Consider the following 13,722-nt stretch of genomic DNA (forward strand, 5'->3'; position numbering starts at 1 on the left):
TTTGATACCGTAGTGGGAGAAATGGGGAGACATGAGGTAGTGCGAGCGAGGATTGCGATGTTGTGACCATGCTGGGCTTGAAGCGATGATCAAAAGACAAGCGTGATAGCTCATCTCACTACGAATCAATGGAAATCCGGTGATTTTCACTGCAAAGCTCGAGCACATGCAAACTCCATCAACTCTCAACCCTCAATGGCAGTTAATGAAGGGATGTTCATATCCGAGCATTTCAAAATCGTCTGCATCATGCGACCAGAATCCAAGGGCTTGGATAGATAGTCATCCATGCCGGCTGATATGCACTTGTCGCGATCACCCAGCATGGCGTGTGCGGTAAGAGCAATGATGGGTGTTCGAGGCAGTGCATTCATTTTCTCGTACTGCCTGATATTCCCTGTTGCTTCAAAACCGCCCATCACAGGCATTTGGACATCCATAAGGATCACATCGTAGCGATGCAGTTGGACTTCTTTCACGGCCTGAAGACCGTTTTCGACGACGGTGACAGTGTGGTTGAACTTTTCTAGGATGCGCACTGCTACCTTTTGATTGACGTCGTTATCTTCTGCGAGGAGGATTGCCAGTGATCGCGTGTATCCTGACGGCGTACGAGTTGCGCGATTCCCAAGGGCAGGTAGAATGCCACTCCATAGATCGATGGGGCGGCAGGGTACTGTGATGTACGATGTGATGCCGAGTTCACCGGCAGCTCGAAGCGCTAATGAGACTTCGTGTGACGTGATGACCAGCGGGATTGGTTGGAGATTCGTGCATGAGCGGAGCTTGGCAGCAGTTTCCAGATTTTCAACAAGGATGGCATCGAAAGAGCAGGCCCAGTCACCTTGGAACTGACCGCATGCTAGCTGTTCTTCTGTCACAACCATGGGGTCTAACCCGAGGTCCGTCAACACTGATAGTATTGGGAAGCTTTGTGTCAGACCATGGTCAAGGAAGAGAACCCTTCTCCCCTTGTGAGGAACGAGCTGGTCGGCAAAGCTCTGTGGGGGCTGGGCGAGCTTCACGCGACAGGTGAATGAGAATGTGCTTCCGTGGCCTACGTTTGAGGTCACCCAGATATCGCCACCCATGAGAGAGACAAGTCGTTTCGAAATTGCCAGGCCAAGCCCTGTGCCGCCGAAGCGTCGAGTCATCGAACCGTCTGCCTGTTGGAACTTATCGAAGATCATCCCGAGCTTGCTTTCGTCGATGCCAATGCCCGGATCTGAGACGGAGAATTGGAACGCTGTCTCGTCGGCAGCACACTTTTCATCGTTGGCTCGTTTGATTTCGACTTTGATGTCGCCATGGTCTGTGAATTTGACTGCATTCCCGACAAGGTTCAACATCACCTGTCTTAATCGGTATGCGTCTCCGATCAGGTAGTCGGGAACTTCTCCGCTCACAGTATAAACCAATCCAAGTGCTTTCTCATTGGTCTCGACTGAGAGAGCTTTCAGCACACTGAAGACCGTTGAGCCAAGACTGAATGGCATCTTCTCGATCATCATATGGTTTGCCTCGATTTTGGAGATGTCAAGTATGTCGTCGATGATGGTCAACAGACTAATGGCAAGGTTGTGGACCATATTCAAAGTCTCTCTGACAGGTGCTTGGAGCTCATCCGTGTCGAGTGCCAGACTTGAGAGTCCAATGATCCCATTCATTGGTGTTCTGATCTCATGACTGTCGACGTGTTAGCAAGATGGGAGGAAACGAAGGCAGATGCCCTTAGGGATGGGAATATGGCGCACCTCATGTTGGCCAAGAATTCAGACTTGCTTCGATTTGCTAGCTCTGCCGCTTCACGCGCAGCGGTATTGCGCTGAATGCTGTCGCGCAGACTCGAGATCATTTTATTGATCTTCTGTTTCAAATCATCCATTTCTCCGGAGGCAGAAACCGTGATCAACTTGGTGAAATCGCCACTCATTGCTGCTTCGGTGATCTCGCCGAATGCGCGCACTTGCGAAGTCAGGTTGTCTGCCATCGTATTGACATCTTCACTGATCGATCGCCAAATTCCGTGTGATCCGGCAACATTCGCTTGTCCGCCGAGTTTACCATTGACGCCGACGTCTCTCGCTACACCTTTGAGCTCGCGTGCGAACTCACCTAATCCATCTACCATGCTGTTGATCGTTTCTTTGAGTGTCAAAATTTCACCCTGCGCGTGAACTTCGATTTTGGTACTGAGATCTCCGCGCGCGATAGCCTGTGTCACGTTGGAAATTTGTCGAACCTGGAGCGTCAGGTTCTGCGCCATGGTGTTGACGTTATCTGTCAAATCTCGCCAGCGACCTTCGACATTTTCAACCTTTGCTTGTCCACCCAGCGTGCCGTCTGTTCCTACTTCTCGGGCCATTCGACTGACCTCGAACGCGAACTGGTTCAACCGATCAACCATCGCATTGATCGTAAGTTTCAAATCCAAAATTTCTCCTTTCACATCTGCAGTCACTTTCTTCGTCAGATCACCTCGTGCAACGGCAGTGGTCACATCGGCAATCTCGCGGACTTGCTGCGTCAAGTTCGATGCCATGCGATTCACGTTCTCGGTGAGATTTTTCCAGGTACCCTCCACGCCGTGCACTACGGCTTGACCACCCAGCACGCCGTCGGACCCGACCTCGCGAGCAACTCGACTAACCTCGAATGCAAACTCCCGTAGCTGATCCACCATCGAGTTGATTATATTCTTCAGTAGCAGAATCTCACCCTTGCAGTCCGCTTGCACTTTGCGCTGCAAGTCTCCCTTGGCAACAGCGGTAGTGACGGTAGTGATATCGCGGACCTGGGTAGTGAGGTTATTGGCCATGGCATTCACGTTAACCGTCAGCTCATGCCAAATGCCTTGGATGCCCTCGATCTTCGCCTGACCACCGAGAACACCCTCGGTGCCCACTTCCCTGGCGACTTTCGACACCTCTTGACTGAAGACCTGCAACTGGTCCATCATGGTATTGATTGTCTGCTTAAAGGTGGCGATATCAGGCGACATTTCCAACGGGTGCATGCGGGCCCGCTGTGAGAGATCACCGTGGGCGACCTGTGTAATGATTTCGCCGATCTCCCGTAACTCTTTCTGAAAAGCTTCATTGATGTGGGTGTGTTTGCGAAGCTCTTTTCGAAGGTGGGAGCATTCATGTTCGATCTTTGCGATGGAGGAATGGGCATCGCGGCGGTAAATGAGTTCTTCGACGATGAGGCTGATGAATTCGCGGGGGACGGAGATCTCGCTGGATTGCTGGTGCTGGAGAGCGGCTCGTGCTTGCATGAGATCTGCATCGCTCACCAGGGCCGGGCGAGCGGCATCGACCATGGTCGCCATCGTCGGCAGTGATGGGTAAGTCAGATGTAAGTCAGATCGAAGTCATAAACACTATGAAATTAGCGATAGACAATAAAGTTGGCCGGGCGGAGCCACGTACCGAACGAGCTCTGAGAAGCGTGTAGACCCCGCAAGTGCAAAATGCATTCCCCTCGGAAAGAATCCAGGAGAGAGCGGAATGCCGGAGTCTGGTTTGGTCTGGTAATCTGGTGGTCTGGTGACACGATTGGAGCGTTGTCAGCGGAGGTGCAGGGTGCAAGTTGCGAAGGGAGAAAAAGGACTGGAGACTAGAGACTGGAGACTAGAAACTAGAAACGTCAGCTTTCCCCATACCCGCTATTTCTTAGCCTGAGCCTAATGTGAAATTGTCTTTTCACAATCCTCTTTGTGCCTATGACTATTACATCCCGTTATTCGCCTCTTCTTCGATCTAGACCCATGGTGGCTTGCCCCTTGGAAACATTAGCCGACCCGTGGGAAGTTGGTTTGCTTGTTATGTCTCGAGGACAACCTTGGAAACTTGGGTCTAATATCTCATGGCAGCTCTGCGAATATACTGTCGATCTTTTCTGATCACAGTTCGTCGATGTGACGATCCCGTCGATCCACCGTGAACTTTGGTACGCCAGACAGAACTACGGGGAATTATACTCCGTACGGAGAAAAAAAAAGTGGGAAGAGTAGAATAAGTGGGAGCAGTTCAGCACAATACGTGGGACACGTTAGATTGCATCGAATGGGAGTTCAGTGAAATACATATATGGTACAGAGGGGCCCTTTTTTTCGAGTCAAGCTCCAGGAGGGGAGAGATCAGAACAGTCCAAAAGAATACAGGTATGGGAAGCAGAAAACACCAAAATAGAGACACAAAGAAAAGACATTACACAAATATCCGAGTATCAGAACAGGCTGGGATGCAAAGAGGGAAGTAGTGCTTCAAGAGACGGGGCTTTAGAACATGCCGCCGCCCATGCCGCCCATACCACCCATGCCACCCATGCCACCGGCAGGGGGAGCGGGGCCCTTCTCCTCAGGGGCCTCGACGATGGCAACCTCGGTGGTACCGAGGAGGGAAGCGACACCACTGGCGTCAACCAGAGCGGTGCGGACAACCTTGAGGGGGTCGACGATACCGGCGGCGATCATGTCAACGTACTGGCTGCTGGAGCTGTCGTAGCCACGGTTGAAGTCCTTGGCGTACTCGTCGGTGAGCTTACCGACGATGACGGAGCCCTCGAGACCGGCGTTCTCGACGATGGTGCGGGCGGGACGGGTGATAGCGCTCTTGATGATGCTGACACCGAGCTGCTGGTCGAAGTTGGAGGGCTTGACGCCGTCAAGGCCGTTAGCGGCAGCCTTGAGGAGAGCGGTACCACCACCGGGGAGGATACCCTCCTCGACGGCAGCGCGGGTGGCGTTCAGGGCGTCAACAACACGGTCCTTCTTCTCACCGACCTCAACCTCGGAGGCACCACCGACCTTGATGACGGCGACACCACCAGAGAGCTTGGCAAGACGCTCCTGGAGCTTCTCCTTCTCGTACTCGGAAGTGTTGGGGTCAGCAATGTAACCGCGGATCTGCTCGCAGCGCTGGGAGATGTTGTCCTTGCTGCCCTCACCGTTGAGAACGATGGTGTCCTCCTTGGTGATGGTGATGGAACCGGTGGAACCGAGCATCTCGGGGGTGAGCTTCTCGAGCTTGATGTCGAGCTCATCGGTGAAGACGGTACCGTTGGTGAGGATGGCGAGATCACCGAGGATGCTCTTACGGTTGTCACCGAAGCCGGGGGCCTTGACGGCAGCAACCTGGAGCTGACCACGGAGCTTGTTCAGAATGCAGACGGCGAGAGCCTCACCCTCGATGTCCTCAGCGATGATGACAAGGGGGCGGCGGAGGGTGGTGGAGGCCTCGAGGGCGGGGAGGATGTCCTGGACAGCGGAGATCTTCTTCTCAGAGAGGAGGATCAGGGGCTTCTCGAATTCGACCTTCTGGGACTTGGGGTCGGTGATGAAGTAGGGAGAGGTGTAACCACGGTCGAAGCGCATACCCTCAGTAACCTCGAGCTCGTCCTCAAGGGTCTTACCCTCCTTCACGGTGATGACACCCTCCTTGCCGACCTTCTCCATGGCGGTGGAGATGAGCTTGCCGACGTGAGTGTCACCGTTGGCGGAAATGGTAGCGACCTGAGCAATCTCCTCACCGGTGGTGATGGGACGCTTGTTCTCCTGGAGGTAGTTCACAACGGCCTCAACGGCAGCCTGGATACCGCGGCGGAGGTCCATAGGGTTGCAACCGGCGGCGACGTTCTTGACGGTCTCGGAGAAGATGGCGCGGGCAAGGCAGGTCGCGGTGGTGGTACCGTCACCAGCAAGCTCGTTGGTCTTGGAGGCGACATCCTGGAGGAGGCGGGCACCGAGGTTCTCGAACTTGTCCTGGAGGACAATGGCCTTAGCAACAGTCACACCATCTATTGCGCGTTAGCTGTCATTCTCTTCGCATTGGTCGAGTTGTGATGCGCGTTTCCACAAACTTACCCTTGGTGATCTTGGGGGAGCCGTAGGGAGAGTCAATGAGGACATTGCGACCCTTGGGACCGAGAGTGGAGGTGACGGCCTTAGCAAGAGTGTCAACACCCTTGAGGAGACCGGCACGAGCCTCAACACCGAACTTGAGCTCCTGTTTGTTGTTAGCACGAATGTCCCAATGTTGATTCGGGATCCCCGGCAAGCGATGCCGGTAATTGGAATTGGCGACTCTGTAGCCAATTCCCCATCTCACGTACCTTGTGAGCAAAACGCTGCTGCTGGAGGTTCAGAGTCGAGCGGGTGAAAGGGGCACGCTTGGAAGCGGCGGAGAGGACCGAAGTCCGGGAAGAGAGAGCGCGCTGCATGGCTATGGAAACAAATTAAAAAGGAATTAAAGTAAACAAACAACCCAAGAGACAAACGGGTTGAATAAAAAGGATGGAGAAAGCTGGAGAGAGATGAAGCCAAAGCAAATTTGCGTCCCCAGATCGGAGAAGGAGCTAGAATACCCGTGTCACGTGAATCCTCCCGAGGGTATCGGGGAAACGGACCATTCGGCGACTTGACTCTGGCCATCTCTCACACTCTACAACTTGTCTAGCCACAATTGCTGTTCTGGACTTGTTTTTAGTAGCTCAATTGCTTCTTTGCACTGATAATCAGAACACAGCACATGCTGTCCTCTTTCGTCCTCATCAAAGATCTCAATGGTTGTTCGGACGGATACTCCGGCTTTCGGCAAGCATCCGCTAGTACGGCAACTATTGGCGATTGGAACTACGCTTTCTACTCCGTACTTCCATCTCCCTCCATGACATGTCTACGGCTTTCGAAATGCGCTGGCATCGTGTAACTTCTGCTTTAATAGTAGCCTCTTTCATCTTCTACCCCCTTCAACCCTTCTGACATCAAGGCGTTCGTTGTTTTAAATATACATCCAAATGCTCCTCCGGCCGACGGAGTACCACAACGATTTCTACACAGAACCACCTGCGATTCTAAAGTAGTACGTACTACTTTGATGCTTGCAAAGTATGCGACGGCCGCTCAGATCGTGATACCCGTGAATTTCACTCCGGAATGACCTCGATCATAAAATTCTGTCAATTGCAACACCCGGATGATAGTTTCGAACCTTGCTTGATACCTACTAATTCTAACCTTGGAATATCTCACCACCACATGTCCCAACATGTCCAAAGTCATTACGGTGTATGGCAAGTGAACCTACGCATGGCCATTCACGCGATCACTACATAGCACCCGCAATTGAAGAATTTCTGATTTATTATTAAAAATCACGGCGCTCGCGTAACCTATCGACCGGAGCCCCCGTAGGGACTCAAAATGAACGCCGTGGTGATTTCCAAACGAACGATGCAAACTCCCTATGACTCCATGTCACGAAAAATATCAGAAGAAAGCAATCGCTGGCCGGCCTCAAAGCTGCACCCTTATCTTCCGGCCAGTTCGGAAATCACATCTCCCGCCAAATTATCAAATTCGCCAATTCGCCAATTCACCAATTCGCTAAGCAGGCAACTGAACTGCAGTTCCTGCGTAAATGCCCAGTGGGCGGTTGGATGACCTCCTTTAGAAGAAGTCCCAGGGGACCTCCTCGTCGGCCTTCTCTTCAGCCTCCTTCTCGGCCACCGGCTCACCCTCCACAGGGTTGACACCGGACATGGGCTGGCGGGGGCGGAGGGGGTAGGCTGCCTCCACTTGAGCCTCCTCTTGAGCCTGAGGCAGGGGCTGTTGCCACGCATGAGTGTTGAGAATACTGACACTTCCCAACGGTGCGTCCACCGGTTCGTTCATCGATTCGCCGAGCGCATCAAGATCTTTGTAAATAGGGGCCCAGAGCGGATCATCGAGATCAACGTTGGCACGAAGGGCCTCAGTTTCCTGGACGAGTCGCTCGAAATCTGAGTTAACGGGTATCTTGGTGAGTTCCTCCGTGACCCCGTGAGCTTGTCCCTGAGAGACTTGCTGCATAGCTGGCTGCGTGAATTCCTGAGCAGCTCCCTGAGCGTGTCCCTGAGAGACTTGCTGCATGACTGACTGGTCGTATTCTTGAGCGGTTGGCTGAAGGTATTGCTGAACGGCTCCCATTGCGTAAAACTGAGCGTAATCCTGAGGGACTCCCAGAGCCAAGTTTTCAACGTAACCTTGGGGGGCTGGCAGAATGGCTCCCTGGTTCTGTCGCTGGAAAGTTTCCCGGGCGTTTCGCACTGCAGTAGCTTGTTCAATCTGCCGCTCAAACTCTCGGTCATAAGCAAGATCATGGCCCCAGCGATTCTGGGCAGCAAGGCGGCCGCGAAACGAGTTGTAGGTTGGGTCTTCCGTCATACCCGTCAACATCGTCAGCTCTCCGGGGGTCTGAACCCGTGGGTAATGGTTCTCCAACTCACGATCCAATACAGTCGTGCGAGACGGGTAAACAGGAGTAGGCGAATGCTGCGGATCCTGGGGATTGCGCAGGAAAGGGCTTTGTCCAGATTGCGACCTGGCCTGAGGAGTCGGCTGCTCAAAGAGGCTTGGACCAGACGATGGGTGGTACACATAGTTCGGACCGTACATGTCCTGGTGACCGTAAAAAGGAGGCGCAGGGATGGGTGCGTCCATGCCCGGGGGGAGGGTCCGGAAGCTTTGGCGCTGAGGGGGGTGGTTGAATGCCACAGGCCGACGCTGGGGGGTGACTGGAGCCGGGAGAGAGCTGTTGCTCACGTAGCGCGACGACGATGCGTTTGGCACCCCGCCGGTAATGCGAGTGAGCGCTTCTCCATCAATCTTCAACTTCACGATCTTGGACTTCTTCACCTCCGCAGTAGTCTCGCTCGATTCGTCATCGCCGTCGGGTGTAAATCTGGAGCTGCCAGTGGCATATCCATCACCTTCGCTATCAAACCCAAGACCGGTATTTCCTGAAAACTGTGTGAGCCACGGTTGACCGGCGCCGTATCCTTCTGGGCGATTACCTGAGCCGTCACTGTTGGCAAACGGAAGTCCGCTGTGCATCTTGCGTCCCTTGTTCATGGACATGCCAAAGATGTCATCATCAGACTCGTCGCTGCTGTCAACGAAGGTGTTGCGACCTCCTCCACGACGGGAGTTGCCCTTAGAGCCAGACCCGAGGTCAGCAGCTGGCAAGAGTTGCTTATCCGAAGACATCTTCCCCTTCTGGGTCTTGCAATCTGCGTCGTCCTGTTCACGGGGCTTTCCGCCACGCTTCGCAAGCGGTGGAACCCACTTGTGGCCGGCAATGCGCCTGGTGCGAACCTTGGCAAGGTGCTGTGTGATGGCACCTTCGGTGAACTTGGCTCCCAGGGTCTTAGCAACGTCCTGCCAGGGGATCTTCACTCCGGCCGAGAGGCACGCGTGTTGGATTGCGAGGAGCAAGCGGATGTCGTGATCATCTGTGAAAACCAAACATCAGCAATGGTCAATAAAAAGATCATGATGTGAATGCAAGTCTGTGGAGGAATTCGCCCATGCATGTATCCCGGCTGCACCATCTATATGATTGAATGGATCAAACAAATGTGCAACAGATTGTCAAAAACTATCGTACCATCCCAACGGACAAGCTGGCGACCCTTGCGATCAGAAGTTCGGGGAGCAGATTCTTCTTCTGCGGGCTCGTTCATACGCTCTATCTCCGCTTCTTTCTCCGCAAGTTCACGACGAAGCTGCTCGACAAGCTCGATGTCTTCCTCGCTGTCGTCCTTGTCCCGATCATCAGCCTTGCGCTTCTTGCTGTTGTTGACCTTCTTCTTCTTGGCTGCCATATCGAAATCCTTCATGACAACATGTACCATTAGCCTATTTTCCATTGTGCCTTGATCCGATGTGGAGCTGTAGATTCTGGGCAAAGATGTGACTTTTTTGGGTGCAGTGTTTGAGCTGAAAGGCAAAGCCCGTCACCACAATGCATAGTGATGAGCAGGTTGGTGGAGATTGACGTGCTTTTTTGTCGTTCGGCGACTTGTCACCATCGAACAAGATAGGTCGATTCTCTGAAGGGGTGATTGGTTGTGAGGCTGAAGGGACGGTCCGAAGTAGCACCATGATGGAACGCGTTGAGTGTGTGGTGATTGTGTTCAGTCGGGAAATAGGGCAAGTTGGTTGCATCATGTTCTCCCAACTCAATGCGGAGGATCCAAAGCTAACAAGACCATATAGGCCATTTCCAAGCCAGCTGGCCTTGGGCGAAGAGCTCATCCACCGTGAGAAGGTTGGGATGATGAACTGCTATGACTGAACCATGTTTGCCACAGCGGCCAATGAGCCAATGTGACAACAGTGATTCACCCAATGCAAGCCATGCAAGCCAGCAGCTTCCTTCGACCAAGGCCAGTTACCATCCTATGGACGAGCTATCTGACCATGAAGATGGTGCGGGGCATGCATGCGAGCAAAGGTGGTGCAGATGTCTGGGGTAGGGAGATGGATTGTGCGCCACTTACCTGCTTGCTAGCTTGTTGGGTTGATTGAGTTGTGTGGCCGTTCTCGATCTCTGAAGGGGACCAATACTGTAAAGTATGGGTACTGCTTTGGATAGATGAAGAGTGACGAAGTGAGAAAGAGGTGAGGCCGGAAAAGAAGACTATTTATGCACCTCGGTGGCCGCAAATCACGCCCGCGGAGCTCGTTGAGCTCGTGATCAGCGAACTGAGAGCCGACGCGACTTCGAATAGCTCGTTCTGTGTCTTCGGGGAAGTTGCGGGCCATTCGTGGGCCGTTATATTGAAGCTACGCGTCTGAGAAGTCTACAGGAGCATCATCTGGCCAGGATCTATCTTGTGGCTGATTTTGAAGATCTATATGCCTCTTGAAAGACCACCAGTGGCTTTTGAATTTGATCGTCGACACATCTCATCTCGTCCATCTATCGTGCGGCAGGGCGGGTCCAATTTTGGACCTATGCGCGGCAGTGCGGATCTGGCGTTACGCGGATCCAGCCCAGGCCACATGATGCGACATGGAGTTACATTGTTGTCTGCTCTCAGGGGACGCAAAATACGAGTGAAGTGACTGAAACGCTGGTGTGCTTATGCGCGAATGAGCAATTCCGAAGCTTTATACTTCGGGACCTTTGTTTATCCGGTTATCGCACGCACTCTGATTGGTCCGACTTACGGACGATCTTCCTATTGATGAATCCATCCTGGACCATCCACATACACGTGTCCCCAGCAAGTCAAGCACATCAAGATCACTCGTGGATAGTGAGGATACAATGAACGGACACAAGGAGAAAATCAGTGCTTGCGAAGCAAAGACGTGAAGATCGCCCGTGGGCAGCAAAAGCACAAAGAATCAAGTATGGAACAAAAGCTTACCTCTCAGGGCTATTGGTCTGTGGATTTGCTTACAATTGTGCATTTCTGCAATCCGCTAAAAATTTGACAGGAAGAAACAAATCAACCAGTGCTCAATTAGTGACGGGATTGCCCTCTCAGGTTGCCTACACGAGTGAATTTGTAAGGTCGGTAAAAGGAATCATCAAACGGATTCCCGAGGATAGTTCCTATGCGCGAAAAGAACAATCAACGAGATAAGAAGATATTGCGAAGCGCTACAGTAAGATCCATGGATCCATGGATCTTTTCAGGTTGAGACAATGTTGAATGCAGTTGGCTTCTCTGTACCTTCCTCTGTATCTCTCATCGCGACCTGGCCAAACGGCATGGAAAGCCGGTTCCTCAGTGAGACATGTGATATTGAAGGCTAGAGCTTTCCTGCACTAGGTCGATATGTGCCCTCTAAGGGTGTTCAAGGATTAGCTATTCTATAAACTGTGGACATGCATGATGCCTCTCGTATTAAAACCATTCGAAGCCAAAGCGTGAAAAGCGTGCAACTATTTTTTTCGGGAACCCCTCGCGGGAATGTTGAGGAAGTGGTCTGTTGGTTGAAGTTGCAGTCTTCCAAATTAACCAGTAGCAATTGGAGCAATTGGGTTGTGAGCTCTGCGGTCAAAGGGCCGTTGGCGAGAAACGCAGGGTCGATAACCTAGAAGGTAGGATGCGGTCTTGTGCACGTGAGTCGTGCGGATGTCTATTTCTGTTGGGAGCTTCGAGCAACTGCTGGGATCAAGGCGGATTGGGAAATTGTGTCAATCGTCTGCACAGAGAGATCGACGTGTGCTGCATCAGGTATATTGAGTGTGGTTCTCAAAAGGCCTCAAGGATCTGAACCCATGTACACATAAAATCCAATGGAGATACTGTCAGCCTGGTCAATGTTAATTTTCAGGACTTCGAGGTGGCATTCTAGCCTGGAGCTATTTTTCAGAAGTTTGAAAGAGACACCGAGAAGGCGCCGATACACTTTTAAGGGAAAGCAGACCAGGAGAGCAGACGAGCAAGAGGACAGGAGCAAGAGCATTCTTTTTTCTCTCTGAGCCTGGTGAACCAGACTCAAAATAACACATTTATGCTGAAACAATTCACAGGTACGGCTCTGAAGGCAAATCACATCCATATCATGTAGGTTTCGAGGGAAGCGTGCGGAAATCCCGCCGATGTACCTTGATCATCTTCGAGCGCAAGGTAATAGGTGTTCCTATGAGCATTCGAACTCAACAGAAGCTTCTCACGGTCAGCTTGCTGGATTGCATTCACAATACTCCCTTCAAATGGTATGCTCTGTAGATATTTCGACATTAAGAATGTTCCACAAGCGCTTCTCTCGTGATGTATCATGTGGTCAGCTTAGAGAGCCTCGGAATGCGTATAGTTTTGACTCGGATACTTTGTTGACTTGATCCAAAGAAGGGCAGACACTGTCATCCGCATATTTTTTCAGGGTATAAACAAACCCCCATTTGTAGGCATAGCAACGTGTCATGATCAATACGATGTATTTGATCCATCGCAAATCCCAACTATGACTTAGTGTACACCAGCAGATGATGATAATCGAATCGTAGGTCAAGAAGATCCTGGAAAGTAAAGACAAACCCCAAACATCCATGGATAGCATAGACACTGATCAAGGGACCCGAGCCTTGGCATAGGAACACAGCTCCTGACTCAGCATTCTCGGATCAACCATCCTCCGACCCGGGCGTTGATGGAAAGTCACGTGCGTGCAACATCGAACTCCCGAATCTCCGGATCGAATGTCGAAACCCGACTCGTTTTCACCCCCTTCAATCAAATCATATCCTCCACCAGCCCTTCAAAATGACTGCCGCCTGGAAAGCCGCCGGTTTGACGTACGAGCCTCCGTCTCCACCCAAGCTTCAATGCTAACTGCGACCTCCAGCTACAACCGCTACCTGGCTATCGCCGCCCGCACCGTGCGCCGTTCCCTGAAGGACGGTCCCCGCCTCGCCTCCGAGCGCCGCGGCCAGATGGATCTCCGTTTCGCCAAGTGGGAGGTTAGTGAATAGTTGGGTCCCCGTGTGATGTTGGATTTTGACTGACGGTTGGATGTTATGACAAACAGAACGGCAAGCAGGGTGAGGTCCGCTCGCTCGCCCAGGCCAACAACGAGTCTCTCGCTCAGGCCGCCGAGAAATAAGCTACTTTCGCCTTCATCCTGAGATAATCGAGTTTGGGGAATTGGCAGCATCCGAGTGTAACGGACTTGAGCGACTTCCAAGTCCGGGGAGGCATTGAAATGTACATGTGTAGCAATACCAGCCTGCCTGCCTGGGCAGAGCTTTAGAATCGCACCTACCTTTGTTTTCAGCCGATGCACCGTACGTTAATTAGGACTTTGTTGTAAGAATTCACATACTGCCCGAAGGCCGGTCAGATGTTGCACGTCACCTCTGGGCCCGAGCAGCCTTGCCCGAATCGCTTTTTCCTCCGCCCTCGTCCCCCGCCCTTCCCCTCGACTCGCCCATACCTCCG

The 13,722-nt window shown here is 52.3% G+C and overlaps 5 protein-coding genes across 5 annotated transcripts; 1 reads left to right on the top strand and 4 right to left on the bottom strand.

Annotated features, from left to right (window-relative positions):
* Window positions 1–185: 185 nt before the first annotated feature.
* N7506_003754 (CheY-like superfamily) lies at window positions 186–3,331 on the bottom strand (the record flags this gene model as incomplete). The annotated part of the gene is made up of 2 exons (XM_056953049.1): window positions 186–1,686; window positions 1,755–3,331. 2 exons carry the CDS (start codon window positions 3,329–3,331, stop codon window positions 186–188), a joined length of 3,078 nt encoding a protein of 1,025 aa, XP_056814741.1.
* A 951-nt stretch (window positions 3,332–4,282) lies between these two features.
* Window positions 4,283–6,222, bottom strand: hsp60 (chaperone ATPase HSP60; the record flags this gene model as incomplete). Its single annotated transcript, XM_056953050.1, has 3 exons — window positions 4,283–5,799; window positions 5,867–6,008; window positions 6,115–6,222. 3 exons carry the CDS (start codon window positions 6,220–6,222, stop codon window positions 4,283–4,285), a joined length of 1,767 nt encoding a protein of 588 aa, XP_056814742.1.
* Window positions 6,223–7,450: 1,228 nt separating this feature from the next.
* N7506_003756 (uncharacterized protein) lies at window positions 7,451–9,690 on the bottom strand (the record flags this gene model as incomplete). The annotated part of the gene is made up of 2 exons (XM_056953051.1): window positions 7,451–9,273; window positions 9,429–9,690. 2 exons carry the CDS (start codon window positions 9,688–9,690, stop codon window positions 7,451–7,453), a joined length of 2,085 nt encoding a protein of 694 aa, XP_056814743.1.
* A 543-nt stretch (window positions 9,691–10,233) lies between these two features.
* N7506_003757 (uncharacterized protein) lies at window positions 10,234–10,588 on the bottom strand (the record flags this gene model as incomplete). The annotated part of the gene is made up of 3 exons (XM_056953052.1): window positions 10,234–10,290; window positions 10,324–10,373; window positions 10,495–10,588. The coding sequence occupies 3 exons, from the start codon at window positions 10,586–10,588 to the stop codon at window positions 10,234–10,236; spliced, it is 201 nt and encodes a 66-aa protein (XP_056814744.1).
* Window positions 10,589–13,047: 2,459 nt separating this feature from the next.
* Window positions 13,048–13,387, top strand: N7506_003758 (ATP synthase subunit epsilon family protein; the record flags this gene model as incomplete). The annotated part of the gene is made up of 3 exons (XM_056953053.1): window positions 13,048–13,079; window positions 13,130–13,244; window positions 13,313–13,387. 3 exons carry the CDS (start codon window positions 13,048–13,050, stop codon window positions 13,385–13,387), a joined length of 222 nt encoding a protein of 73 aa, XP_056814745.1.
* Between the last annotated feature and the right edge of the window lie 335 nt (window positions 13,388–13,722).

The sequence above is a fragment of the Penicillium brevicompactum genome (genome assembly GCF_028827555.1).
Source record: "Penicillium brevicompactum strain IBT 35665 chromosome Unknown utg000002l_segment0_segment0, whole genome shotgun sequence".
Taxonomy (NCBI): Eukaryota; Fungi; Ascomycota; class Eurotiomycetes; order Eurotiales; family Aspergillaceae; genus Penicillium; species Penicillium brevicompactum.